Below are 25265 nucleotides of genomic sequence, written 5' to 3'. Positions count from 1 at the left end.
TCCCACGAGCCCAGCCTGACCCAGGTCTCGCCCGCGCTCGCACACCTGTTACTTACATAGTCCTCGGACTCCTCTGGCCGCCACTGACCGCGGGAGGGAGAGAAAGGGAGACAGGATGTGAAGGACTCTGAGTGGAGTGGGCCTGGCCCTGGCAGGGCAGAGGGAGGGTGTGGGCATCCAAAGGGCCTGCCCATGGGGGTAGCACCTCAGGCCCACTCCCCATCCGCAGATCCCAGCAGCCCGTGCTGTGTGCCAGAACTGAGGAGGGGAGGGAGACCAGGAGGGCACCCAGCCTGATGGGGGAGGGCTCCCAGCTCCAGGACATGCAGGGAGCAGAGAGTGCCACGTACAGGTGCTTTGAGGGAGAGGCTGACAGACATGGGGCCTGCGAGAGTCTGGCCTGGGCAGTCCTGGCCTATGCCTGTTGTCATGGTATGATTATTCTCTTTTCACTTTCTAAAATCTCCCAGTTGGGAGACAGATTACACAGCTGGCCCAGGCAGGAGCGTATCCCAAGAACGGTGAGAGCTGCACCGGGGCCGGGAGGCTAGGGGCAGGCTGGCCAGCAAGATGTTGAGAGTGTGAATGCCAAGCTTGGAGCCTGGGCCCTTCCCCACAGGCACAGGGGAAGGCTGCTGTTCCTTCCTGGGGGTGCCTGAGATCTCACTGCAGTAGGAAGGTACACTTCAGGGCTGGCAACGTTGCTGTTTCCTAGTACGCTCTTCCTTAGGCCACAGTGCGTGTAGGTGCACTAGTTGGACAGAGGGAGTGAGGTGTCCCTTCTGTGGTCCTGTGGCACCGGAGGGCTGAAGTTGGCCAGTGTCCAGCACAGCACGGGGAGATGGCCCTCCCAGGCGAGAGGTACCATGAGGGCCTCTGGCCCAACCACCCTCAAAGTGCTGGTTTGGCCTCTGCCTGCTGACCCCAATTCCCCCTGTTCTGGGAAGCTCTGCTGGAAAGGACTTATGAGGAACATGGGACAGAATATGGCAGGAGGCCATCTGTGGATCCCTACTGGCTGTGGCCACTTTCAAGGATGTGGCTGGACCCATCTCCACTCTAGGTCCCTTGTCTTGGGGAGGAGGGGTAAGACTCTCACTGTCCAAGCCAGGCCTGGGCATGAAGGTCCTCACAGGAGCACCTCTCTTGTGTCAGAGGCAAAGTGAGGGAGAAGGAAAGACATAAAGTGGATGAAGCAAAATGGAGGGAGAGAGGACAGAGTGGAGCAGTGCGAAGGAGAGGCGAGAAGAGGCCTCCAGAGAGAGGAAGGAAAAACATACTGTAAGCAGCAGCTACACCCAAGATGGAGACATATGTAAAAGGGGACAGGTCTGGCTGCACACTCGAGGGGGACATGACGGTTCTTCCAGAACTGACAGGGGTCCCTCAGCTGACCAGAGAAGCTGGATGAAGGAGGACAGGCTGTAATATCCTTGACACAGTGGTCAGGGGACAGCTAGGCCCTGTGGCCAGCTGGGAACGAGGCCCTCCAACTTCAGTTGGCTTTCCTGGAGCCTGGGCTCATGTCTGCCTGCTGTCATGGCATGTCTGAGGCCCCAAGGACAGCGTCCCTCCTCCTGTGGCCCAGCTCCCTTCCAACCACTTGGAACCAGAAGGGGGCACCTGAAAGGGAGGCTCTGAACCCCACTGGCTGCAGCTGTGCCGCTGGCCCCCAAGGATGGGAGGGGCGGGAGGGAGCCCATTCCCGGGATGTTTCTGGGTGGGTGTGTCTGTGGAGACTCCAGGAGGAGCCCCCAACCTGCCCCAGGAATGCAGGCGGGGGCACATGTCTGCCTCCCCCACCCCCATTCTCTTTGTGCGGGGCAGGCTGAGAGGAGGAAGAGAGCACCCTCTGGCCAGAGAGGAATTTTGCCCAAGTGCTTAGCCCATCCTGAGCACAGCATGGAGAACCCGGGGTCTTTCCCTGCACCTCTGGGCCCGGCCCAGAAAGGGGGGAAAAGCAGGACAGGGAGGGCACGTGGGCTCTGAAGGGAATCTGGGCTCCTTTTCCCAGGGCTGGCTCAGTGCTGCCCACTGTGGATCCCCTCCCAAGGTCCCAATTCTTGCTGGGAGACCCTGAAAGCACACCACACCCAGTGTCAGGACTCGTTGGCAGAATATCTGGGGAGAAAACTTGCCATAGCTATTACTGCTCTTTCCAGAAGTCCAGAGCCTGGGTTTCTTGTCTGAGCTCAGCCACTGACTACCTGGGAAGTTCTGGGCCATTCACATCCCCTCCCAGTATCCAGATTCTTACCCGGAATAGCAAACCAGCACTCGGGATACCCTGGGGGACCTTACCCCAAGCTCACAGGAGAAATCATTATCCCCTGGAGAATAGAAGTGCACGGAGGAAGACATGAGCCTGGCTTCCAGGCCCAGAGCAACACCCCAGCTCAGCCATTCATAAAAATCTGCCACGGCCAAAGGCCGAGGGGGGCAGATGGTGGCAGGAGCGCTGTCCCTGCCCTGGCTGGGAGAGGAACAGTCACCTAGCCCAGCACAGTTGAGGAGGAAGGCAAATCTTAAATCCCAGCCCAACTGACAGTGAACATGCTTCCTGCAAAACACAAAGCAGGGCTTGGGGGTGCTGAAGCCTGGGCAGGAGCAGACAATGGAAGATGGGGTCTGTGCTCCTGACTGCCAGTGCTGGTATCTGAGCCACAGAGGTTGACTGCCACGCTGGGACAGTCACCAGGGCAGATGGGGCTGGCATAGCTTAGGCAGACCCAAGACGGAAGAGGGAGTGTTCCTGAAACCCAGCCCTAACTTCCCGGTCTGAGCACCATCAGAGCCTGACACACAGCAGGACATCTCGGCGTCTGAGTCCTCTGAAGGCAGACAGGGGAGGGGGCAAACCTGGGCTCCACAGACGCAGAGAGGCGTGCTGGCCTTGTCCACCTTCCCACCCCGCCACCTCCCAGCGGCGCACCTGGGCCTCCGCCAGCATGACGTCCTGGATGATGGGTGGGCCACGGGGCTCGCCGTTCTCTAGCCGCACATAGGTGACCTGGTAGCCGCGGATCTGGCCATGCTGCTTGCTGGGGACAGGCAGCTTCCAGGAGACGTGTACAGCAGTGGAATTCAGTGGCCCCACCTCCACCTTCCGTGGTGGCCCACTGGGCACTGGGGACCGGGAAGAGAAGACAGTCAGGCCTGGGGGGATAGACCTCGGTTCAGGGGGGCACAGCACATTACAGGGCCTTGCCTTTGCACTCCACGGCCCCGGGAAGGCTCTGATAGAGTTTCTGTAGACTGTCCCTGCCGAGAAGGAAGGCCTGCCGACCCCTCAGGCCCTGAGCTACCTCACTTTGGGGGGTAGGGTAGGGGTTAGGCACCAGGCCACCCTAAAGTCAGCACAAGCCATCCCAACTTCTTCTGGGCCCCCACCCACATCACTCCAATGTCTGGCCAAGACGGAGTCTTATTGATTCTACTCTGAGTGTCTCTTGCACCCATCTTGCCAGTCTCCACCTCCCAAATCTGAGGCGGGGCTGCTCCTTCTGTCTTAGCCTCGCCAGGCTCCAGCTGCCTCGGAGCTCACCCTGAAGGCAGGGATCTGGGCCCAGGCTAGCCCATCAGTTAGTTATAGTTCCCCAGTGTGGGCTCTTCAGCCTGTACCGGGAAGGCCTTCCTGGCTTGTGTGAGGCAAAGGCCCTGGGGATGCAAGGTGGGTGGTATCTGGGAGGGCTGTCTCCCCTCCCCCCGCCCCTCCCCTTGGCGTGGCCGCCTACCGTCCTCATCTGTGCGCACTAGCACCGGGCTGCTCTCCGGGCCGGGGCCCACGTCTGTGTGCGCCCGCACCCACACCCGGTACTCCGTCCACTTCTCCAGGCCCACCAGGTCCCAGCTGGAGTGCTCACGACTGATGCTGTCCACCACATGCCGCCCTCGGTCCTCGCCGTCCACTGCCTCGTAGGCCACCGAGTACTGGGTGATGACGCCGTTGCGGCTGGCGGCCGGTGGCGGGACCCAACTTACCCGGACTGTGGTGGAGCCCGTGCTCACACAGGTCACCTTCTGGGGAGGGGCAGAGGGGGCTGGGGAAGACAAATGGAGGGAAGCAGGCAGATGGAGGGTGGGGGTCGCAGGCACAGTAACTGGTCACAGAGGATGGGACACTCACCCAGGCAGGCTACTCCCTGAATGCAGAATGGCTATCCCAGGGCCCCTCCTAGGCAGGCTGCCACCACTGCTGCCAGACAGCCCGGCTCCCTCTGGACCACAGGCTACAGACACACACACACACACACACACACACACACACACACACACACACGGTGTCTCCCACACATACATATGGTGTCTTTCACACATATGGGGCTCTAACAGCACCTCACACACACACAAGGTCTCTCCCACACGTACGCTGTCTCGCATAAAACACACACCTGCCAAATACACACAGGCGTGGGCCGTGACTCCTGCTGCTGTGCCCATGGCCCCTGGCAGGACTAACAGCCCCAGTGACTCTTCTGGCACAAGGTCGTTGTGACCTGGGCCTACTTGGACAGGGTGCCTGTGCCTGAGCCACAAGCAGCCACAGAGACTAGAGGCCAGATAGGAAAGAGGCCAATGGCCCAGGCTAATCTGGAGAAAATGCACCCTGTGGAGGTGCTCTCACTCAGGGAGATCCTTAGGGTTAGGAGGCAGGTCTAGCCCCACCCCCCGGCCCCGGGTTCCCAGGCCTTATCCACATGGAGGAGCCTGGTGCTATTACGTGGCTTCCTCTGCCCCCACCCCCTGCCCCGGGCACTTCAGCAGTCTCCCTCCAGCAGCCCCTCGTCCCCAGGGCTTTCCCCGCTCCTGCACTGCTGTGGCCACGCTCTAGGTATTGCCGCAACTCAGAATGGCCCTACTCCCCAAACTGTGGCCTCCAACATCCCCTTGCAGATCCTCACCTTGTCCCAGCGTGGCTGCTCAAAGTCCCCAGAATTGTGCTGGCTCTTCACCCCTACCCCAGACCACCGGCCATGGACCTGCCATCCTTACTGCCCTTGGTATTGGGCTTTGACCCCGAGGTCCTGCACCTCAACACTCCACATACCCCCAACTCCCTCACCTACTTATCCCACCTCCTGTCCAGCCTGTGCCAAGCCTTGGACCCAATCCTCTGCCCTCTTGAAGCTGGCCCTGGGGCAGGTAGAAAAATGTTGCCTGCCCTGGAAGGCTGGGATCCTATGAGCAGGTCCCCAGTGGCCTCACCTGGGCCTTGCCTGCAGCCTGCGGCCTCTGTTCTCTGCCCAGCTCCCTCCACCGCTGTACACAGAACGCTTTCAACCTCCTCCACGCTCTGCTAACCTCCAGCTCTCAGCACACAACCGTCTCCCACTTTGCAGAGAAATCCGAAGCCTCCCACCGGCAGCTCCCTTCATCTTTACCAAACCCACCAAACAAATGCAGTCTCCCCGAGCCACCCCTGCTTCCCACGAGGAGGGAGGCGTGCCCTGCCTATCTAAGGCGGCACTCTTCCCTCCACGCTCCTTCCCCTTCCCCCAACTCCCAAGTCTCCAAAATTCTCTTTCCTGAATTTTCGACTTCTCCGTATGGAGTCATTCCTAGTAACACTTAAACACGTTCAAATTTTCCTACTTTAAAAGATAAATCCCATGCTTGGGCCTACAGCACCCCTCCTCCAGCTGCAGTGGTCCCCTCCTTCCAGTTGTCCTCACAACCCTCGCCCCAGGACCCTTCTCCTCCAGGTACCCAGTGCAGTGGCCAGTCGCTCCTGTGTTCCTCTGGACTTGAGGGCTCAGCAGCAGCACCTGGAATGCTCCTTTGAACCCTCTTCTTCCAACCTCTGAGACACTTTCCTCTTCGGGATTTCCTGCTGTCTCTGGTCATCCCCCCTCAGGTCCCCCACCTCTAGCCCAGCATCGCCACTCGCATGGTATAAGGCCCTGGCTGGGGTGCCTGGTTCGGTCCCACTTCCTTCCCTCTTCCCAGGTCTATATACCAGAGGCACAGAATTCGCCTGATGTGCCCCTTGCCCTGAGCATCCCAAAGCCAGTCCATCACCTAGTCCTGGGCAGCTGGCACCCCCAGATGGCTCTCTAACCCACCACCACCACCACCACTGTGTCTGAGTTGCTATCTTTTGCTTAGATGGCCGTACGGTCTCCACAGTATCTGGCACGCTGCTGGGCTGTCCTAGGCATTCTCAGCCAGCAGCCGGCCAGCTGCTTCAGCCACGCTGGCCCCCTGCTCGCCCCTGACCTCAGCTAAGTGCCTTCCCTTTTTAGGGCCTTTGCACCTGCTGACCTCCTGCCTGGGGCCCATGTCACTCGGCCCCCTCAGACCAGATGAAGCTCCCATCCCGTCATCACTCCACTGTCTGTCTCCTCCGCAGCACTTCACACGAATGTAATTAAAAGCTCATTTGGGTAATTGCAGGTCTAACACCTATATGCCCCACCTATATGCAGATGAGCATCCCTGCAGGCAGAGGCCATGTCCGGGTCATGCTGTCGGGCCCACGCTGTGCACGGGCCCCCGCAGGTGCTGGTAGGATGAATCCGTCCATACAAGGTCACGCGTGGCCTCCCGACATCACTGGCACATTCACACACAGTCCCATGTCACCTGAGCCGCCTCACAGACATTGCTGTGTTGAAGGCTATCACATGTGCTACCTGTCTCAGTGCCATGGTCCCATCCAGCCACACATCTGTGGCCCCCACTGTGAAGACATGGAGCCTCATGGCCTTTCAGTCACTGGGGCACACCAGACACGTGCTCCTACAGGTACAGCACAGCCACGTGGTCAGACGGGGCCCCACGTGGCCTCACAGCATTCGTCTCAGGTACAAAGGAACATGGTCAACACACAGAGCCACAAGGCTGTCACGCAAACGGTCTCGCAGACTGTCTCCCACACAGAAGGCCGTGTGGTCCCAAGGCAGGCACGTAGACATTCTCAGTCACACAGGCTCATTCTCATAGACGTGTCCCTACGTGCGGCTGGCTCAGCGTGAGATGACGAGCTCACATGCTCCTCTCGTGGTGGGGGTCATGAGGCAGGGAATACAGGTGATAAGGGAGATGAGATGTGGGGATATGGAGAGGGAGGACAGCTGCCAAAGCAGGGACATGTCCGAGACGTGGCCAGCGTGGCCGTCCTACTACTGAGAATGGCCTAGTCAGCTAGTGTGACCAGCACAGATGGGGGGATGGCAGGGGGTGGATGAATCACAGACACAGAACTTACCTGGCCGGCGGGGGTGGGGGCCGGGGGTGGGGAGGGGCAGGAGTCGGGTGGGGAGCAGCGTGGGCAGCTGCTGCCTGGATGCAGACTGGCGGGAACTTACCTGTCCCTCTCTCAGGGTGCAGACCCAGAGCCCAGACTAGAGTCTGGTCTGGGACCCAGCAGACCAGACCACCCCCCTGGTCAAGGGGGAAGCGTGTGTGTGTCTGTGTCCCAAGCCCAGCTATAGCAGGCAGTGGCCTCCGGAGACACTTACTGGACTGTGCTGTGCGGGCCTCAATGGTGGGGGTGAAGACGCCCACCCCCATCTCGGAACGGGCGGCCAGCTGGAAGTGGTACAGTGTGTCAGGCTTCAGGTCCTCTAGAGTGTAGGAGGAGGTGGGGTCGAAGGTCACCTTGTGCTGGAAGAGCAGGGAGCACTCACTGACCGCTCGGACCTCAAAGGTCCCTCAGAGGCTGTTACCCAGCATGGGCTATAGCTGACCCCTCTGGACCCACTGTGGCTCCAGGGCTGGCTCCAGGTCACAAGGCCACCTGGACCACACAGGGGACTTGGCGCAGCCCATGCCACAGATACCTCGCCGACTACACGGCCACGAATGCCTGATACAAGGGCCTCTGGTGGGGAATTTGAGGGCTCTGCCATTGCCACGTAAGCCACAGGCCCTAAGAGACCCAAGGAGAGACCTGGGGACCCTGCCCCCAGCACAGGCGTGACAAAGACTGTGGATCATATGGGCCACGTGAGCCCCAGGGCCCCAGGGAGGAGGCAGGGGTCCTGTGTCCGTACAACTGTAGAATCCAGAAAGCCTGTGTGCGTGAGCCCCCCACGGACAGAGCAGCCCTCCTCCCCTCTCTTGTCCCCACCCAGCACTCACCTGCTGGCCTTCATCGTCTGCCGCCCAGTACACCAGCTCATACTTGACGATCCGCTCCTGCGGGGGCAGCAGCCATGACAGCTGGATCCTGGTGTCCGATTCTGCCTCTGCCTGGAAGTCCGCCGGCTGGGCAGGCACTGCAACACCCCCACGCCACGCGCTGTGAGCCTACCTGTTCCCCTCAATGGCAGGGGTGCCCAGAGAAAGGAGGCAGGGGAAGACACCCCTGGACCCCTGTACTGCATTCCCAGCGACCACACACATGTGGAACGCAGGCCCCCAGACCCCTGGCCGGAGGGCAGGGGCCCCGCCACAGGCTTGGCCTCCCCGGCCCCGCTGCTGATGCCCGGCCGGCGCGCTGCCCACACCTACCTCCCTGCTGCGTCTTGACCTGGATGGTGGGGCTGGGGGGGCCGTCGCCCACGGCAGTGAAGGCCAGCACGCGCAGGCTGTAGGTGATCCCGGGCAGCAGGCTGCCCACGGTGGTGAGCAGCCCTGCGTCTGTGTTGTGCTTGTGCCAGGCGCTCAGCGGGCGGCGGGAGTCGGGGCTGTAGTAGACGCGGTAGCCCCGCACCAGGCCGTTGGGCTCCTCGGGCGGCTCCCACTGTACCAGCATGGTGCTGGCGCTCAGCATGCGGGCCTGCACTCGGCGTGGGGGGCTGGAGGGCGCCTGCTCCCCCGTGCGGGCCCGCACCGCCTCGCTGGGCGGTCCCCGGCCAATGCTGTTCACCGCCAGCACGCGGAAGGCATACTCCGAGAAGGGGCTGAGGCCGCCGATGCTGTAGCGGGTGGTGGCCACGCCATCCACCTCCTGGAAGGGCCCCTCCGCGCCTGCCGCGCGGTACTGGATGCCATAGTAGGACACAGGCTCCGAGTTCCCAGAGTCCCAGGTCAGGGTGACGCTGGTGGCGGTGGTCTCTGTCACCACAAGGTCAATCGGAGGTTTCGGCAGAGCTGGGAACAAAGTGGGAGGCTCAGAGCTGCCTGAGGTCATGACCCCAGAAACCAACCCTGCCTTTGGTATTATCCAGAGTGTGGTCAACCCCTGTAGCCCACCTTGAAGAATGGCCTGGAAAGCTCAAGGTGACCTCTAAGGGCCCCACCTAGTGGAGAAGGGTGACACTTGCCGGTGCGCCCAGGAGCCTTCGGTCTAGTGTCTGCCCACACTGCTTCCAGAACTCAGTGGATTCCCTCCACCCACAACAACACACCCAGAGGTGGTGCGGCCTGACTGGGTCTTGCGCAGGTGGGAGGCGCACAGGCTGGAAGGCGCAGGTCTGCCTCTGGGGTAGCCTACACTCACCTGTGGCCACTAACGTGTAACTGGGGCTGGTGCCTGGGAGAGAGGTGCCCAAAAGAACAGCCCGGATTTTAGAAAGAGTGATGAGGCTGCTGGTCCTACACCCCTGTGGGTTGGCTCCGAGGGAACACGGAGCAGTCCCAGATCTACGGCCAACCACTCAACAAATAATTACCAAGCGCCTACTGGGTGTTGGGCACTGCGCTGGGGCTGAGGTCACACAGCTGGGTCACAGCCCTGCTCTCGTGGAGTTTACGTTCTAGGGCAAGTGGAAAGCGCCGAGTCCATAATCATGACTCTGGGACATAAAAGGACAGCGGAGAGAGGGTGCTGAGCCAGAGAAAACCCATGAAGGGCTCACAGAGCCGAGACCCGGGCAGGGAGAGGACCAGCATGGAGAGGGTGCATGGAACTAAGCCGAGCCAGGTGAGTGAGGATTCCGGTTTTAACCCTAAAAGTAATGCGAAGTCACTGGAGGGCTGTTTCTTTCAGAGTGGTGAGATCCTGCTTTATATCTTCAAGAGACCATTCTAGCTGCAGAACAGAGGATGGCTTTGAGGGGGGGAGTGGAAGCAGTGAGTCTGGAGGTCTGTGTGTGCCCGTCCCAGGGCTCAGGCAGAGAGCCCACGTCTCCTTGGCCACTCTTTCATCGCATCCTTGTCAGGCGGCTGGTGAGCCTGAGGGTGTGGCGTGTGGTGGCTAGGGGGCCGTGCTGTGGCATCAGACCCCAAGGGTCCAAGTCCCTGCTCTGTCATTCACTCCCACATGACCCTGTGCCTCAGTTTCCTCATCTGTACAAGGGGAACGAGAATGCCTACCTCCCAGGGTAACAAAGACTGAACAGGGCGATCTGTGCTTGCCACCACGGTAACTGCCCTCAGGACCTCAGTACCTGTTGGCTATTATTACGAACACCAAGAATCAGAGAAACCCCTCTCTCTGCCACTGAGGGCCAGTGGGACTCCAGGGTGCACCCAGGAGAGGACATTGACCCCTTGACCCCATGCATCCCCACAACGGCCATATGCCCCTGCCGCGGATGCTGGGACCTCCTGTTGCCCTCTGCGACGGGGCAGGCCCCAGGCCCCAGCCGGCTCACATGTGGTACTCACCTTTCACGGTAACCTGGGCCGTGGCCTCGATCATGCCCAGCGAGGAGATGGCCACACAGGTGTAGTTGGCAGAGCGCACGACGTTGCTCAGCTCCAGCACGTTGCGGCCCACCGGCATCTCATCCTCCTTGGTAAGCTCCTCAGCCCCCATCATCCACTTCACGTAGGGCATGGGTGCGCCCACCGCGACACAGGTCAGGTTCACGCTGCCACCCGGCATCACCTCCTGGCTGCTGGGAGGGATGGAGAAACGAGGAGCCACACGGCGCACTGCGGGAGGAGGGAGAGAGGCACTCACCGGCCAGGCAAGACACTCAAGAGGATGCAAGGGCAGGGGCCCCTCATCCATGAAGCCCCCCTCGTCAGAGCCAGACCCACCTCAGAGGCAGGTGGGGCAGAGTCCCTGGGCCCCGGCTTACACCTCTCATTCCACTTTTGGGCTAGGAGTAGCCCCCACGCTCAGAGACTGGAACACGAGAGATTCCATAAACAAGCTCCCGTTTTACAGCCTAGGAAACTGAGGTCCAGCAAAGTCCTGCTGTCTGCCCAGGGTCACGCAGGGACTCTGTGCAAGGTTCAGGCCTCAGGTCTACATCGAGGGCTCGTCAGGGCCACATTCCAGGTTGTCTTCCAGTGTTGCCCCCCACCCGCCATGGGTCTCCAGAAGGGCTAACTGGGGCACCAGTGAGAGAAGTCCAGGCACTGGAGGGTGGAGGACCTCTGAGTGTGCCTGGGGCAGGGCAGAGGGGCAGGCTGGGAGGAGCGTGGCCACCTTCTCTGGAGTCACTGCCTCCACGACCCAGCCGCAAACAGAGGGAAGAGATGATCTCAGCCATGCTCAAGGCACAGGCTGGGAACCCAAGGGAAAGGGCCACCCCCTGGAAGGGGCTGGGCAGGGCAAGGGACCAGGGCGGGCCAGGGACGTGGTCCGCGGGCAGGATGGGCATGACGATGGCAGTAACATGATGAGGGCGCCGAACAGATGGCTTTCTGTGCCAATGAACGAAGGTCTCAAGGGGGAGGCTGGCTGTACCTGGCCAGGACCTCCGGCCTTGGACTTCCCAGGCCAGAAGCCGTGCTGAGCTTCCCAGGCCAGCGTGCAGCCTGGAACCCCTCAAAGTTGCAAGCTTGACACAAACATTTGGAACATGCAGAGGGAGGGCAGTCGGGTGCAACCTAGCAGTGGGCAGGCATGCTGGGCGTGCTGACGGGTCATGCAGCTGGGGGCTGTGGCCGAGGTGTGTCCTCCACAGGCACCCCTATAGACAGGGCAGTGGGAGGCAGGCAGTGAGGCTACGCGACCAAAAGGCATCTCTGGGAGTGTGTGTAGGTCTCCGAGGACCCGCGCTGGGGAGCCTGGCATGCGGAGGACCCGTGCCGTCACAACAGGGGCACTTCCACTGTAGGTTCCAGACTCTGCTGCTCAGACAGCCTCAGCCCACCAAAGTAGAGCCGGAAGTAACTCCAGAAGCCACCCGGTCCAACCTCTGACCCCCCTGCACAGGGGTCAGGCTGTGGCCCGGAGACTAGACATCTAGGTCCCGTTAACCCAAGGTATCTTTCAAACCCACTAACTTCTCTTCAAACCCAGAGGCTACTGCTCCCACCAGTGCCTCTTCCACCTCCCTCTTCCGTGGCACTGCTGTATTCACTGCTTTCTTCCAGGACCGGTCCTCCACTAACAGCTAGCACCAGTCTGTTCACATCAGCTTTCTGTTAAAAACCCCTGCCTGATCCCCTCAGTGAGTCCACAGGCCGCATGACTGGACCCCCCACTTGGCTCCCACCTCAACTGTGTCCCACACTGCCTCAGTCTGAGGCCTCCGGACAGAACCACCAAGGAAGCCATCTGTTCCTGGCATCGTGGGCCGAGTTCCCTCTGTGCCACCAAGCCCACTGGGGTCCCAGTGTGTCTCATGGACACCTGGTGCTCTACCTTGTAGAACTGGCCTCCTCATTTTCTTTAGAGGAACCTCTCCCCGCCACTCTTGCTATGTGGGGCATGTGACCCAGATCTGGCTAGCAAGATACAGCCTTTGGACTTTGGCAAAAACCGCGAGAACAACTTTCTCTCTGTACTGCAGCAGCCAACCTTAGAGCCTTAGAGGAACTGAGGGCCACCTTTCATAACACAAGGGAGAACACGCTGGAGAACAAAGACATCAATTGTGGAGAGCAGAGCTAAGAGACAAACCCAAAAGCCTGATCAAACTGTTTAAATATCTGGATCCAGCCCTGCCTGATGCCAAATCTACTTCTACAGATTTTAGTTTGGTAAGACAAGAATCTGCTTGTTTTGCTCAAGCTGATTAAGTCAGTTTCTGTCACTTGGCCCAATGCTGGGAGTCCCGGAACAATGACAGCATGTCATCCATAGAGACATCTGCATGGCAGACAACAGGTAGATACCGGGCATGGCTGGCAGGAGGGACCCACGACAAAGAGCACCCTTTGAGCATCCCTCAGATGGCACAAGAGTGAGACCAGGAGGCATGGACACTAACATCACCCAGCCTGGTGCTGGGTGCCGTCCTCGAGCTCTGGAGCTGGGCGTGGGCTGGCGGGTCATGGGAGGAGAGGCCCAGGCAGGCAAGTCTGTCTGCTGACCAGGCCCAGGCCTGCCAATGAAGGGAGGGGTCCAGCATAGCCCTGGCTGGAGCACAAAGGCACAGGGGCACAGCCTTAACTGATCAGGTCTTTAATCTCAGCCAGGGGTGGCCCGTGTGCTCTTCATTCATGGGCATCAGAACAGGCTCAGCGAAGGGAAACCACTCTTGAGCTCCTACCATGTGAGGAAGGTTTCCTTGCTATAGATCCCATCACCTCCAGACTATAGACAAGGGAACAGACTTTTAAGACTGATACTTTTAAGTGACATGCCTGAGTTCATGTATTATTAGGAGGGCGTCAGTGGGATGAAAAGCTCACGCCCTTTTGAGGCCTGGCTGATGGGATGGAAAAAAGACACACAGAAGGCTCTATGGAGAAGCTCCTGGGCTTCTGGGTAGCCAAGGCTGGCAGAAGATATTCTCCAGCTGGCAGAAGGATGGGGCTTAGAGAGCCTGTGCCAGGAAAGGTCATGGCTGCAAGTTTGACCCTGGTCAGTGGCAGAATCTTGGGGCCTGATTAGTACCTGGACAGCAAAACAAAGAGCCCCAGGGAAAGGAAGTAGGTTCTTGGCCAATAAACCTCGGGTCCCAACCTAAGCAGTGTAGAAAGCTGATAGGACTGTACCCCAAGTGGTCCCGGGAGGGTAAAGTTTTCTGTTCCATGGCCTGGAAATGGAGGCCTTTCAGAACAAGCGCTGGGAATAGCTTTGTTTTTAGTTTTATGTTTCCTCTCCTACATGCAGGTGGAAGAGAGAACCCTGGGAGCGAAGGATGTGTTTGAGCAGTCAGAAGCTACCCTTAGGGGCCTCCAGCCTGGAGACTGCTGGGGACGGCACCCCGGATGCATTCGCTAGAACACTAGGCTCCAGGCACAGGCGAGGCATTCTGGAGCGAGATCTCCTGCAGCTCAGGCTCACACTCCCTGCAGTGTGAGTGAGGTTAGAGTAGGTCTACAGAGGGAGGGTGGGGGCAGGAGATCCTGAGTGCCAGTGGGGCCCTGCATCCCGGACCTGCCTGGACAGCCACCCCCATCCCAACAGCTGGGTGTGGCTGCCACCTCCCCACAGCAGCCCCCCCCCCCCCCCCCCCCCCCACTGTCCCAGACACCAGGCCTCTGAAAGGGGCAGGACTTGCCCTGGACCCGGTCTATTGACAGAAGTAACAGCAGGGAAGAAAGATCCAGGGCCAGGGAAAAACGCACTTAAGGTCTCATCTTGGGCTCCAGCAAGGCCGGTCTACTACTGTTCTCCGTGCATCCTCGGTGCTGACGTTTTATAGACAATTTCTAAAACAGGGCTCTGCCATTTCTGGATTATATTTCAGCTGTAACTTTTAAGTCTAATTATTTGCGCTGACAAGCCCGTATAATAGGGCGGTGTGGCGCCGGGAGGCATCAGCATTCAGTGGAGTGACAGCCTAATCGCAGGGGGAAGGAGGCCCAGCAATCTGCATTCGCTCGCAGGAATTTCTCTGATGAAAATAACACAACATTAAGGAGGGGATGAGGGGCAGGATCCAGTGTATCAAGATAAAATAACTCTTTAATAAATAACCTTGTGGCTGCCGCAGAGCAGTAATTAAATGCCGGCGCACTCGGCACACAGTTTTAAGTAAAGCTGGAAAAATGTAAGATGTAATTATCAGCGCCAAACAAATTACCAGCCCGGCAAATCCCCCTGGAATATTTAGAAACTCATTTCTGCCTTCCCGTTAAATATTTGTGTACATGCTTTATTTTTGGTGGGACCAAAGAGGGGGAGAAGAGGAAGGGACCAGGGACCAGGGTGGTGGGGGAAGGGGGGCAGGGGGAGGTGGCTGAGGGCTGGGCTGTCTCTGCTGATGACTGCTTTCTGAGCGCCCCAGCAGATCCGCCTGGTCAGCGAAATGTTATAACCGAAATGCCCCAGAGCACAGGAGTGCATATGGATGGATGCTCAGGGCTGATACCCGAGCTAAGGCCACAGCCCTCCCCGCGACTGGCTCCCTTCCCCCTTCTGGAGGAAACCCAAGCCACGGAGATATGATGCAGAGAGAAGCAGGTGGCCGAAGTCTGCTCCCTGGGGCTCAGCCCAAAGTCCAGTGGACAGGTGCGTCTCTTCTGACCACTTGGACCACGTGACACAGGAATGACCGCTGGCCCCGGCTGCCAGCCCCAAGACTAGGGGTTGCAGTCTGACTCTGAGGGTGGGGCTGAGAACTGAGCTAGAGCAGGGTCTCTGGGGGCCCTTCCCAACCTATGGCTGGGCTGGGACCTCCTCTGGGCTCCCAAGTTGCAATCAACCGTCCAGTCTGGTATGAACTCCCTGAATGTGACGCTCAGCACCCAGTACAGGCCTGAGGAAAGAGGAGCTGGCTGGGCGGGGAGGTGGGGGGGGGGGGGGGGGGCGGCTGGGGCAGGTGGGCAGATCCTTGCTTGGCTCCGCTTAGGGAGGGAACAGACAAGAATGTAGATTTCCTCCATGCCTAAGATAACGCCACCCAGTTGCGCCATGGACACCAAGCTTCACGAGGCAGACTCGGGCCGGCCACCCCCATTGAGCTTGGTGGGGACCTCAAGGTCAGGGCAGACCTGTGGGACTCTTGTCCTGTGCTGCAGGACCTTGAGGTATGAGCTCATTCTAGATTAGGCTTTTCCCTTAGTCTTCCCAGCAGCTGCAGGTGAGCTCAGGCAAAGGCGGAGTTTAGGGGACCAGGTTGTGGAAGGAAGGCCCCACAGGCACGTGTGACGCACTACCACTCTCAAGGTTGAGCCCCACCGGGAACAGACAGCTGGCCCAGCCCAGGCGTAACGGCGGAGTACCATGTCATGTCATGCACCATGCCCGCCTGACCGCCCTGGCAGGGGAGCCCAGCTAAGGGGACATGCAGACACGTGGTACATCAGGGACCCAAGCAGCGGAGGCATGCAGGACGGGGGGCCTGCCCACCCACCCCTAGTCCTGCAGGTCTGCCGGCCCAAACAACGCAGAGCAGAGCCTGACTGGCGGGCAGGCCTGGCTGGAGCGAGCCCGAGGGAGCTGACCGAGCCCGCTGGTCCCTACTGACAGGAGCATCCCATCGACGGGCGGACTGTAGTTGGATAAGAAGTGAAAAGGACCAACCTTCTCGCTGATCTGAGAGATGAGAGTTTGGGTTGATGGCAGAGTGCGATGAGGATGAGGAGGGAATAAAAAAAAGACAAGGAGAAACACAGAGAGAGTAAAAACAGGCCAACCTTCATCTGCCCACACAGCACGGACACGAGACAAGACTCTTGTGCCCCACGCACACGCACGTGCACGCAGGTGCGCGCGGACCACGCAGCTCACGAAAGACTCAGGACTCATGGAGGACACGGTGGATGGGGCTGGGTCCCACTGGCAGGTGCCAGGATGCCAAGGGCGGGACAGGGAGGGCTGGAAAGGGAGCACAGGCGGGCCCCCATGCCTCACACACACCCCACGGCTTGATAGACCCAGTGAGCTGGGCTGTAGGGTCAGGGCCCCTGCAGCCCGCAAACCCACCAAGGCAAACAGGCAGTTAGATTCCCACCACCTTGAGAAAGCCCCACACTGCACGGCACCAGCGTGAAGAGCTGGTCTGGGCACCTATGTGGAGAAAGGCTGTGGAGACACCGCCCCGTTTAGAGACAGCTGTGGCCAGCGGCCAGCTCCCTGCAGAGAAGAGGGACGGTTGGGGGCAGGTAGGGCACGGCCACACCCTGGCCCCTGGCAGCTCTGCGTCCTGAGAGCTGGAGGAGAGAGACGCTGTGGAGGGAAGGAGAGGGTGAGTCACTCAGAGAGGGAGATGGATGGTGACACAGAGGGGCTGGTCCGCCCAGCCTGCCTGGGCCTGCTGGACTGCGGGCAGAGCTGCAGGCAACTGAACAAAGGCAGATGTAACTGGATGGCGTATCCCCCAACGGCTGTCCTGCCAGCAGCAGCAGTCACTGGCCCCCACCACGGTGCCGGGAGCTTCACACGCGCTGTCCTGTTACATGCGGCAGGTGCAGGGGGGACAGAGGAAGGATGTGAGAAACTGAAGACGAATCCCAGGAGGAGATGTGGCCTTGAGCCCAGTGAACACAGCGAGAGAAGAGGGAGATGGAGAGAGATGAATGCTGGTGGGAGGCTGTCCATCTAGAGCACCGGTTCCCAATGTGGGGGTGAGGAGAGAGCCTCCCAGGTGACACCAGGCAAGGGATGGCGATGTTGTGGGTTCTCATGCCTAGGGGGTGCTGCTGCCATCGGGGGCCAGAGGAGCCGCTACACATCACACGACCCCCAGGAGAGCCCCACACAACTAAGAGTCATCAGGCCCCAAGGGTCAATGGTGCTGAGGCTGAGAAACTAGGGCTGGAGGCCACAGGGGCCTGGATGTTGAGGCTCCTGACAGCTGGTGCCCACCGGAGGGCAACAGGTGCCTGCCTGCTCTGGAAGGTCTCAGAGCTGCTCTGCTGGCAGCAGGTGGGCGGGCACTGGGGGACTTCACCACAGGTGGTCCACTCACAAGCAGCCTTCGGGACAGAGCCGGTGGCCAGCACGGGAGAGGCCGTCTCAAGAGTTGCTGGGGCTGATGGGCCCTGAGTACCGCTGGGGGTGGAACGCACGGGCTTTGCCAGGACTGAGATGAGGAGCGGTGGGGACACCAGAGGCAAAATTCCTAGCAACTGGCTTTCTAGGTGTCTCCAAGTCTCGTTAGTAGGGCCTGTGCTGGGGCTACGGGACATCGTGTGTGAAGCTCCTGGCAAGTCGCTCTTGACAAAACAGAGCAGGGACGGGTGCAGGTAGAGCCCGGCTACCAGGCAGGTCTCAGGCTCAGAGACTTAGGACTGGCCCGTGGACGTCAGGGTCCACAGGAACACGTGTGAGAGAGGGAAAGATAAGCAAAGCTGCACTGGGACAGCCTGTGTCGGGGTACCTGGCAAGTGGGGCTAGAACTAAAGAAAGCCCCGTACTTGCTGCCCAAAAGGCCTGTGGGTGTGGGCAGGAAAGGTGATTTAGGGAGGCTAGGTGGGAGTGGGGGATGGGCCACGTCAGGACCTGAGCCCACCTGGTGGGGCTGGAGGTGAGACCTCTCCGGTTTGTGCCCGAGCTGCCAGCTATGGCGGCTGAGCTCGGCTCATCTCCAGAGAGACCGGCCACCTTGCCTCAGGGCTGCGGCCGGTGCGAAGTAACTTCAGAGAATGCTACTCAGCCAGGATAACAGCATGGGGTCCTTCCTCTATGTCTGGGCCTTCTCCCGCAGCTGTGCCCTGGGAAACGTGCCCATCAGACCATGTCCCGCAGCTTGCGTGGGTTTCTCAGTGGCTCTGCTGGGCCACTCCTCTCCCTAGTGCAGTCACACACGGCGAAAGGCTTTCTTGGGGCCTCAACTCTTTTGACCCTATGATCTTTTAAAAAGAAGTGTTCGGTTAGGACTGCATCTGCATGGCATTTGGAACGGTCCGGGTGGAAGGAGGCAGGTCTTTGAGAAGGGCGGTCCCGCTGGCTCCTCTCTAGGATGGGGCTTGTCAGCCCTGTGCGCCTGTCAGAAGCTCTGTCTGGAGCAGTAGGGGGAAGGCCGTGCACGTCACAGCTCCCCTCATCTCGGCCATCTGTGGGGGCTCTCAGGCTCCCCCCGGACACTCTGCTCTGACGCTGTTCCTTAAGACAGGCCCTGGGGCCACTTAGGAGAGCCTGGATGGGCAGGATACCTCACAAGAGGGCCAGTGGGAGCCTCCCACCCTGCACCCCCAACTCCAATGAAGTGTCACCCCTGGTCTCTGAGACACCATGTACCCATCACCCAAGGGGCTGGCAGCCTTGGCCTCTTGGGAACCTGTGCCCTGACATGGAGCAGTTCCTCACCAACTACAGGGTTGATGCCTAATTCTCTCCACCCTGTCTGACTAGGTGGCCCTAAAGAGCAGGACAGGCTGTGGACACTGCTGGCCGGACGGGCAGACGGTCCCCTCGAGAAGCTGCACTAAGCACTCAGCATGATGAAGTCATCGCTGCAAAAAAGCCACGTCCACTTTCCTCTTCAAATCCCCTGAGAGGAGACAGTTTCATTCGTAATGAAGTCCATCTGTGCAGGAGGGCTAAGTGACAGGGATGTGGGGGTAGGAGGGACTCTGGGCCCCTCCCATGCACTGTGCACACCAGACCCAGCATGTTCTCAGGAAGGGGCGAGTGGCCAGCTTTGGTCACCCTTGGGCCATGAGCCTAGCAGACGCTAGAGACACTCCAAAACAGCCCCCAGGCCCTCTCTGGTGGGTCCCTGGACTTGTGAAGACGCAGGATCCTCCAAGTCTCAGGGAGAAACACCTGAAACACGGTAGGTGCTCACTTGTAGGGATTCACAGCAGTCTCGGACTGGCCTTCTCTATAAGGAACCTGGCTGGTGACAGAGCACAGCTGCCTCCTCCTCCAGGAAGGCTTTGGGCAGACCTGGCCAGAGGGCAGGTTCATTTGGCCTGGAGTACCCCCCTTGCTGGGGTGGGCAGACTCGAGGAATGCCAGCGAGGTCTGCCCATGTTTACATACAAACAAGTGTGTTTGCTTGTGCGTGTGCACGTGCGTACCCACACACACACACACACACACACACACATACATACACAGTGAAAAGTCAGCTTGGAAGGCTCTAGACTCCCATGGGGCTCTGGGCCCACGGGGCAGGACCTATAAGAGATACAAATGCTCCCAAGAGCCGCTGCGTCCCACAGGGCCTGCGGGGAAGGAAGGCAAAGTGGCAGCAGATATCGGGAGTGTGCCCAGTGGGAGCAGTCCTGGCTGTCCTTCCTGAGGCAGAGAGGCGGGGAAAGGAGAGCCTGGGCGGAGGGCAGCCCCCACTGCCTACACCGAGGGCTCCAGACCGCATGCCCAGCAGAGCCAGTTCCGCTCCATGGAGACAGGACTGGGCGCTGTCCGCGTCCTTACCTCGCACATACAGGTTGGCGGGGGCCGAATAGCGAGTGCCTGCAGAGTTGGTCGCCACACACTCGTACTTGCCTTGGTCCGACTCCTCGCTGCTCTCAATCTGCAAGGCACCTGCGGGGACACAGCAACAGAGATCAGGCCTGGATTGTGGGGAGGGGCCTCGATGGCATTTGGGCTTGTGTTGACCAGAGGTTGAAGATGTCGGGGCCACACCTGGGCACCAGTGTTGCCTCCAGGAAGCTCTCCCTGATGAGCCCGCGGCCTCGTGGCCGGAAGCAGGCGCTGCAATTGGGAGCACAAACTGCCCGTCCTAACCCCTGCAGTTTCGCAGAGCTTGTCGGCTGGGCCAGGGGCTCCGTCCCCCCCCCCCCCCAGCTCCACAGAGTGTCCAATCCTGGACTCCCCATCCTGGAGCCCACTGGCCAGTCAGCATGCCCATGGGTGCTCTCAGACCTACCGGCCCTGCCAGGCAACGTGGAGCCAGGCGTGGGTGGGAGCAGCCTGGATCCCCGCTGGCCTGGGAGCTGCAAGCACACGATAGGCCTCACCGGGCAAGAGCCTGGGAATCGGCCGCCCACCAGAATTCTACAGGAAGGAAGGAGCTTGCTCTGGGGGGCTGGTGCCTGGCAGCCTCCGCTCACAGCACCCACCCTCTCCTCCCACCCCACCCCTATCCCTCAGGCCCCGCCCATTCCGGCTCCTCTCCTCAGCCTGGTCCTGCTAAAGTGCTTCGACCCACCGCGGCTGCTGCATAATTCAGGAGGCTAATGGAGGCTGCAGCTCCCACTCGGGCCAGTGCCCTGAGGGGCTGCTCTGGCCGCAGACGGACAGACAGGAGCGAGGATTGGGGGGAGGCAGCTGAAAAGGACCCTCTGGCAGATCCAGGTAGGGGAGCCCAAGGCAGCAGGGGGTGGGGGGGGGTGAAACCACTCGACCTGGCCACCCCCAGCCCTGGCAATAAACACCTGAAAACACTGTTCTTGAGAGCACACCAGGCAAGCCGTCTAAGACAGTAACACCCCGAGCCACAGGCAATACCCCCTCCCTGGAACAAGCCGACAGACAAACCCACACAGGACAGTCCAACGGACATTGAATCACCCCACAGCACATGGCCTGACAGAAAACCGCCACCTGCACAGAACAGCCAGAGTGACCCTAACAGCCCCTTCCCAGGCCTCAGACTGGCTGACGGTCACCACACCCACAAAGGACAGAGACAGAACCTGTTGGACCCCACCGGACTGGCCTGGATAAGAGCCACAGGAAGAGTTCCAAGTCACACTCTCATGGCCCACGGCCCAGGGGAGGTGCACCATGGGTCCCAGCTGCAGCCCTTTCACTTCCTGACACCCCTCTTCCACACCCAGACCCAGGGCAGCAGGAGGGGCCCTGAACACACAGGGGGCTGGGGCCTGGGGGTAGAGGAAGGGCCTGCCAAGGCTTAACCTCGATGCAGGACGAAGGGCTGGCTTGCTCCGTGGTCCTGGCTTCAGCCCTCCCCACCAGCCATCAGGGAGCATGAGGGCCCAGGGCACAGGCCAAATACCCATCTTCTGCAAGAACAGCCCCGATGGGCACCCAACAGGTCACGTGTATGGGATGGATGGACGTTGTTACAGAAAATGTTCCTTCAAGCAGGTGGGGTTGGGCCCCTGGCTGGTGTGTGTGGGGTGTTGCACTAGGTCAGCTCAGCTGGGGAGGGAGGGGAGACCTGGTGGCCAACGCCACAGGCAGGGACAAGTAGTGGTGGGGTGAGACCCCTGCCGGGGGAGGAGGCTCCCCTGTTGCAGAGAACTGGACCTGGTGGGGGACCCAACACAGCCCCTGAGCCTGGATGCACACAGAAACCCCAACATCTGGAACCAACACCACAACCCAGTGATGGGGACACAAAGAGCTAGTGCAGGCTGACAGGATGGGTGGGGAGGCTGGAGGGCGAGTCCCTCCTTGGAGGGTAACAGACCAGACACCCTGCAGGGAGGCAGTGGCTCCTCTTAGCCCTGAGACCACCCTGGCCCTGGACTGACGGACTAGATGTGCCCAAGGATGCTGAGAGAGGCGTGAAGAAATGAGGTGAATACGATCAGTCCAGAAGCGACTGTCTTCCAGTGGGCCTGCTCTGAGCCAGACACTGCCCGGACCCTCGTCCCCTCCTCTAAACCTCGTGACTAGTGAGGTGGGCCCTGGCCCTGATTTAAAGAGGAGGAAGCAGACTTCTGAGAGAGGGATTGCTTCTCTGAAGGCCACGCCAGCGAGTCAAACTTGCACCCAGATCTTTGAGTGTCCAGAGTGTGATTTCTGAAGCCTGGGGCCACAGGGCTCTGGGGTATGAAAGCAGCCAGGGCGGGCAGGGTGTCTGAGCTAGTCACGGTGGACCCTGGTTATTCCCTATGTCACTGCAACACCTACACTGGAGTCTTCCCTGAGTGCTCCTCCTCGCGTATGCTGGGCCACAGGGATTTATGGGGCAGTCCTCACCCTGCTCTAGTGCCAGGATGTTAAGGGAAGTGAAGCAATCATTGAGGGCCCCAAGAAATAGGGGCTTCTTGGGAGGAAAGGCGAGGCCCGGTCACACTGCCCCACCTCCTGGGAAGACTCTCCATCTGTGGCTGGGCTTGGGGCTCAGCACGTGGCTTCCCCGTGGGAGCGGACAGGGTCCCTTCTGTGGGGTTGGCCAGAAAGGCTGGGGAAGCAGGGCTTGCCATCCCCAACGCAGGGCTCAGCGGAGTTTTTCTACAGTCCAGACTTGCAATGGATGAGTCCACAGGAGGGAATGACCGAGAGTGGAGGTGTGTGGTGGCCGGTGGTGCTGAGGGGACCGGAGTTGGAGATGAGGAGGCTGGAGAGGTCAGGATGGGGATGGGGGAGGTGACGGACTGGACGGGATGGAGTGGTGGTGACGGCAGTGGCGTGGCGTGGCGTGGCGTGGCGAGATGCACGGACAGCATTCTTACCTCTGATTGGTGAACCACCTGGCGAGGTAATTTGAATGCAAATAAGATCAGAGAGAAGCATTAGTACAAAAGGAAGGAAAGCCACAAAAAGCCAAATCAGATCAAATAAAACATGAGAAAGGGCCTTAAATACACGGAGAAATCGAGGCCTGAGTTAGACCGACACAGGTGATAGGTGCACAAGCGCCAGGCTGAGCCAGGCTGAGTGCAGGTGAAGCGGTGTCCCCCTGGTCACAGGCACTGCTCGGAGGCGGGCAGGGGCGAGGGGTGAGGCTGGGGTCGTGGGGCCAGAGGTAACCGGGATCAGGAAGATGGAGCCAGGGCTCCTGCAGACTGTGCTGGCTGAGGTCAATGAGGGGAAAGTGAACAAAAGAGGGAGCAACTCCACTCCTCAGGGGCACCCCAATGTCCCAGGTGGGCACGATTTCAAAACAAAGCACTTACCAAAACAAACCAAGTTAAGCACACAGTAGGGGCTAAAGGGAAGGCTTGCCGTAGGCCACTACCAGGCCAGGTCTCCTTCAAGCAGACACACCAGCCCAGCCCCACTGGGGGACTTGGGGAGAACTCACAACCCAGGGACAGATGCCCCGCAGAGCCCACTCAACCCAGATAAAAAGTGAGTGACTACTAAGCTTCCCCCCAACCTGACTGGTGAGAGCCAGAGGCCAGGGCCTCCCCCTCACCTGGTCAGGGCTACAAGCCCAGAGGGCCAGATGCACCGTCTCCAAATGCTCAGTGCAGGGCTGCTATGAGGTCCCAACAGGGGCCTCCTCTGAGGCTGTGCTCAGGCCCCGTCTTCTACCACGGCCTCATCCGCAGGAGCGACGAGCCTATGGGTGGGCCTGAGCCCCGTGCTGTCCACCCTGCCCCTCTCCCCTCTCCGCCTATTGCAGGGGAGGGAAGTATGTCAAGGGACAAACACCGATCACTCCCTCATCGACCCTGATGACACCAGCCTAGGAGGCAGTATCCATGCCCACACAAGAATGATGAAACAAGCCGAGGAACAGTAAGTGGCCTCCCCAAAGCCCAAGGTCACATGGCCTGTGAGTGACGTGGCAGGAACTAACCAGGTCTGGTGCACAGCCTTCCCACTGGATCAGGCTGCCTCGTGCAGACACAGAAGTTGGAGGGGAGGCAAAGACAGGTGCTGGGACCTGGGCTGGGTGTGGAGGGGCTGCAGAGAGACTGGGAAGAACCATTATCACAGTGATCCCCCAGGCGTGATCCTCCAGGGACCGTGACTGTCCCCAAGACCCTTTCAGAGGGTCCACAAGGTTGAAGCTATTTTCATGACACTAAGAAGTCATTTGCCTTTTTCACTCTAGCTCTCTCATGAATATACAGCGGAGTTTTCCAGACGCTCCACGAAGTGTGATATTGCAATAGACCAAATGTAGAAGCAGACATGAGAATCCAACAGTCTTCTATCAAGCCCCCAATTAAAGAGATTTGTGAAAATGTAAAACAATGCCACTCTCCTCACGAGATGTTTCTGTTTTAGAAAACGTAATTATTTTTCATTTAAAAATGCTTTTTAACATGTAATAGATTTTTAAATTATTTGAAAATTTCAATATCTAAAACTTTTCTCAACATCTAATATGGTAAATACTGATGGATAAAACCTACGCCAACAGAAGCTCTTTGAGGTCCTCTAATATTTATGGTCAGAGGTCCTCAGACCAAAAAAGTCAACAACCGCTCACTGATCTGCTTCTACAGTGTAGGCCCGGCCTGGGAGGGGGTGGCGGGGTAAACAGTCCAGGACTGGGTCCCCTAGCTTCTGGCCTCTGCTCTCCCAAAACCTAACCTGCTGTGCGACGAGTCTCTGAACCTCTCTGAAGAGTCACTTCTCCACCAGACTGAAAGAAGAATTCACCTTACCATGTCAGAGGGTGGGTGTGGGAGACTGGAGGGACCCAGGAGTCAGCAGGAGTCAGTGCTGCTCCTGAGAAGGGCCAGTGTGCTCGGGCCAAAGGGAAACCCTGACCATGCACCGCCCGCATGCCCTCCTGCAGACCCAGTAGAGAGGTGGGGCGAGTGGGGGGGACATGCTCTTCTGGTCAGAGCTGGGCCATCCAGCCAGCGGGGTCGGGGACAACAGCCTTTAGACCCCCCCGGAGTCTGCTCCGTGCTTGGCTCTGGGTCCCATCTGCCATGGCAGAGGGCTCCCCCCACTGCAGCCAGATGCGGGCACCTCTGCTCAGGCCCTGTAGTCTCAGCTCAGGTGTCAGAGGGTGTGCAAGGAGACTGCACTCTGGGGGAGAGCATGGATGTGGTCAGGCTGTCCTCAACGG

At 59.5% G+C, this 25265-nt stretch overlaps 1 protein-coding gene across 4 annotated transcripts in view; it reads right to left on the bottom strand.

Moving 5' to 3' along the window:
• LOC111143674 (protein tyrosine phosphatase, receptor type F) overlaps positions 1 to 25265 on the bottom strand; it is an 85790-nt gene that overhangs the window by 20850 nt on the left and 39675 nt on the right. For 2 of the 4 annotated variants that reach the window (XM_022497500.1, XM_022497499.1), the window contains 7 exons: positions 20006 to 20116; positions 10495 to 10764; positions 8455 to 9036; positions 8083 to 8219; positions 7461 to 7605; positions 3735 to 4040; positions 2933 to 3126 (listed from right to left, as the gene is read on the bottom strand). In XM_022497500.1, the coding sequence (XP_022353208.1) occupies positions 2933 to 3126; positions 3735 to 4040; positions 7461 to 7605; positions 8083 to 8219; positions 8455 to 9036; positions 10495 to 10764; positions 20006 to 20116 (1745 nt within the window). The remainder of the gene's footprint in view (positions 1 to 2932; positions 3127 to 3734; positions 4041 to 7460; positions 7606 to 8082; positions 8220 to 8454; positions 9037 to 10494; positions 10765 to 20005; positions 20117 to 25265) is intronic. The other 2 variants (XM_022497501.1, XM_022497502.1) reach the window with 1 other exon arrangement.

The sequence above is a fragment of the Enhydra lutris genome, unplaced genomic scaffold (assembly GCF_002288905.1).
Source record: "Enhydra lutris kenyoni isolate GAN:26980312 unplaced genomic scaffold, ASM228890v2 scaffoldscaffold9, whole genome shotgun sequence".
In the NCBI taxonomy this organism is placed as follows: domain Eukaryota; kingdom Metazoa; phylum Chordata; class Mammalia; order Carnivora; family Mustelidae; genus Enhydra; species Enhydra lutris.
This window is presented reverse-complemented; position numbering and strand designations above follow the sequence as displayed.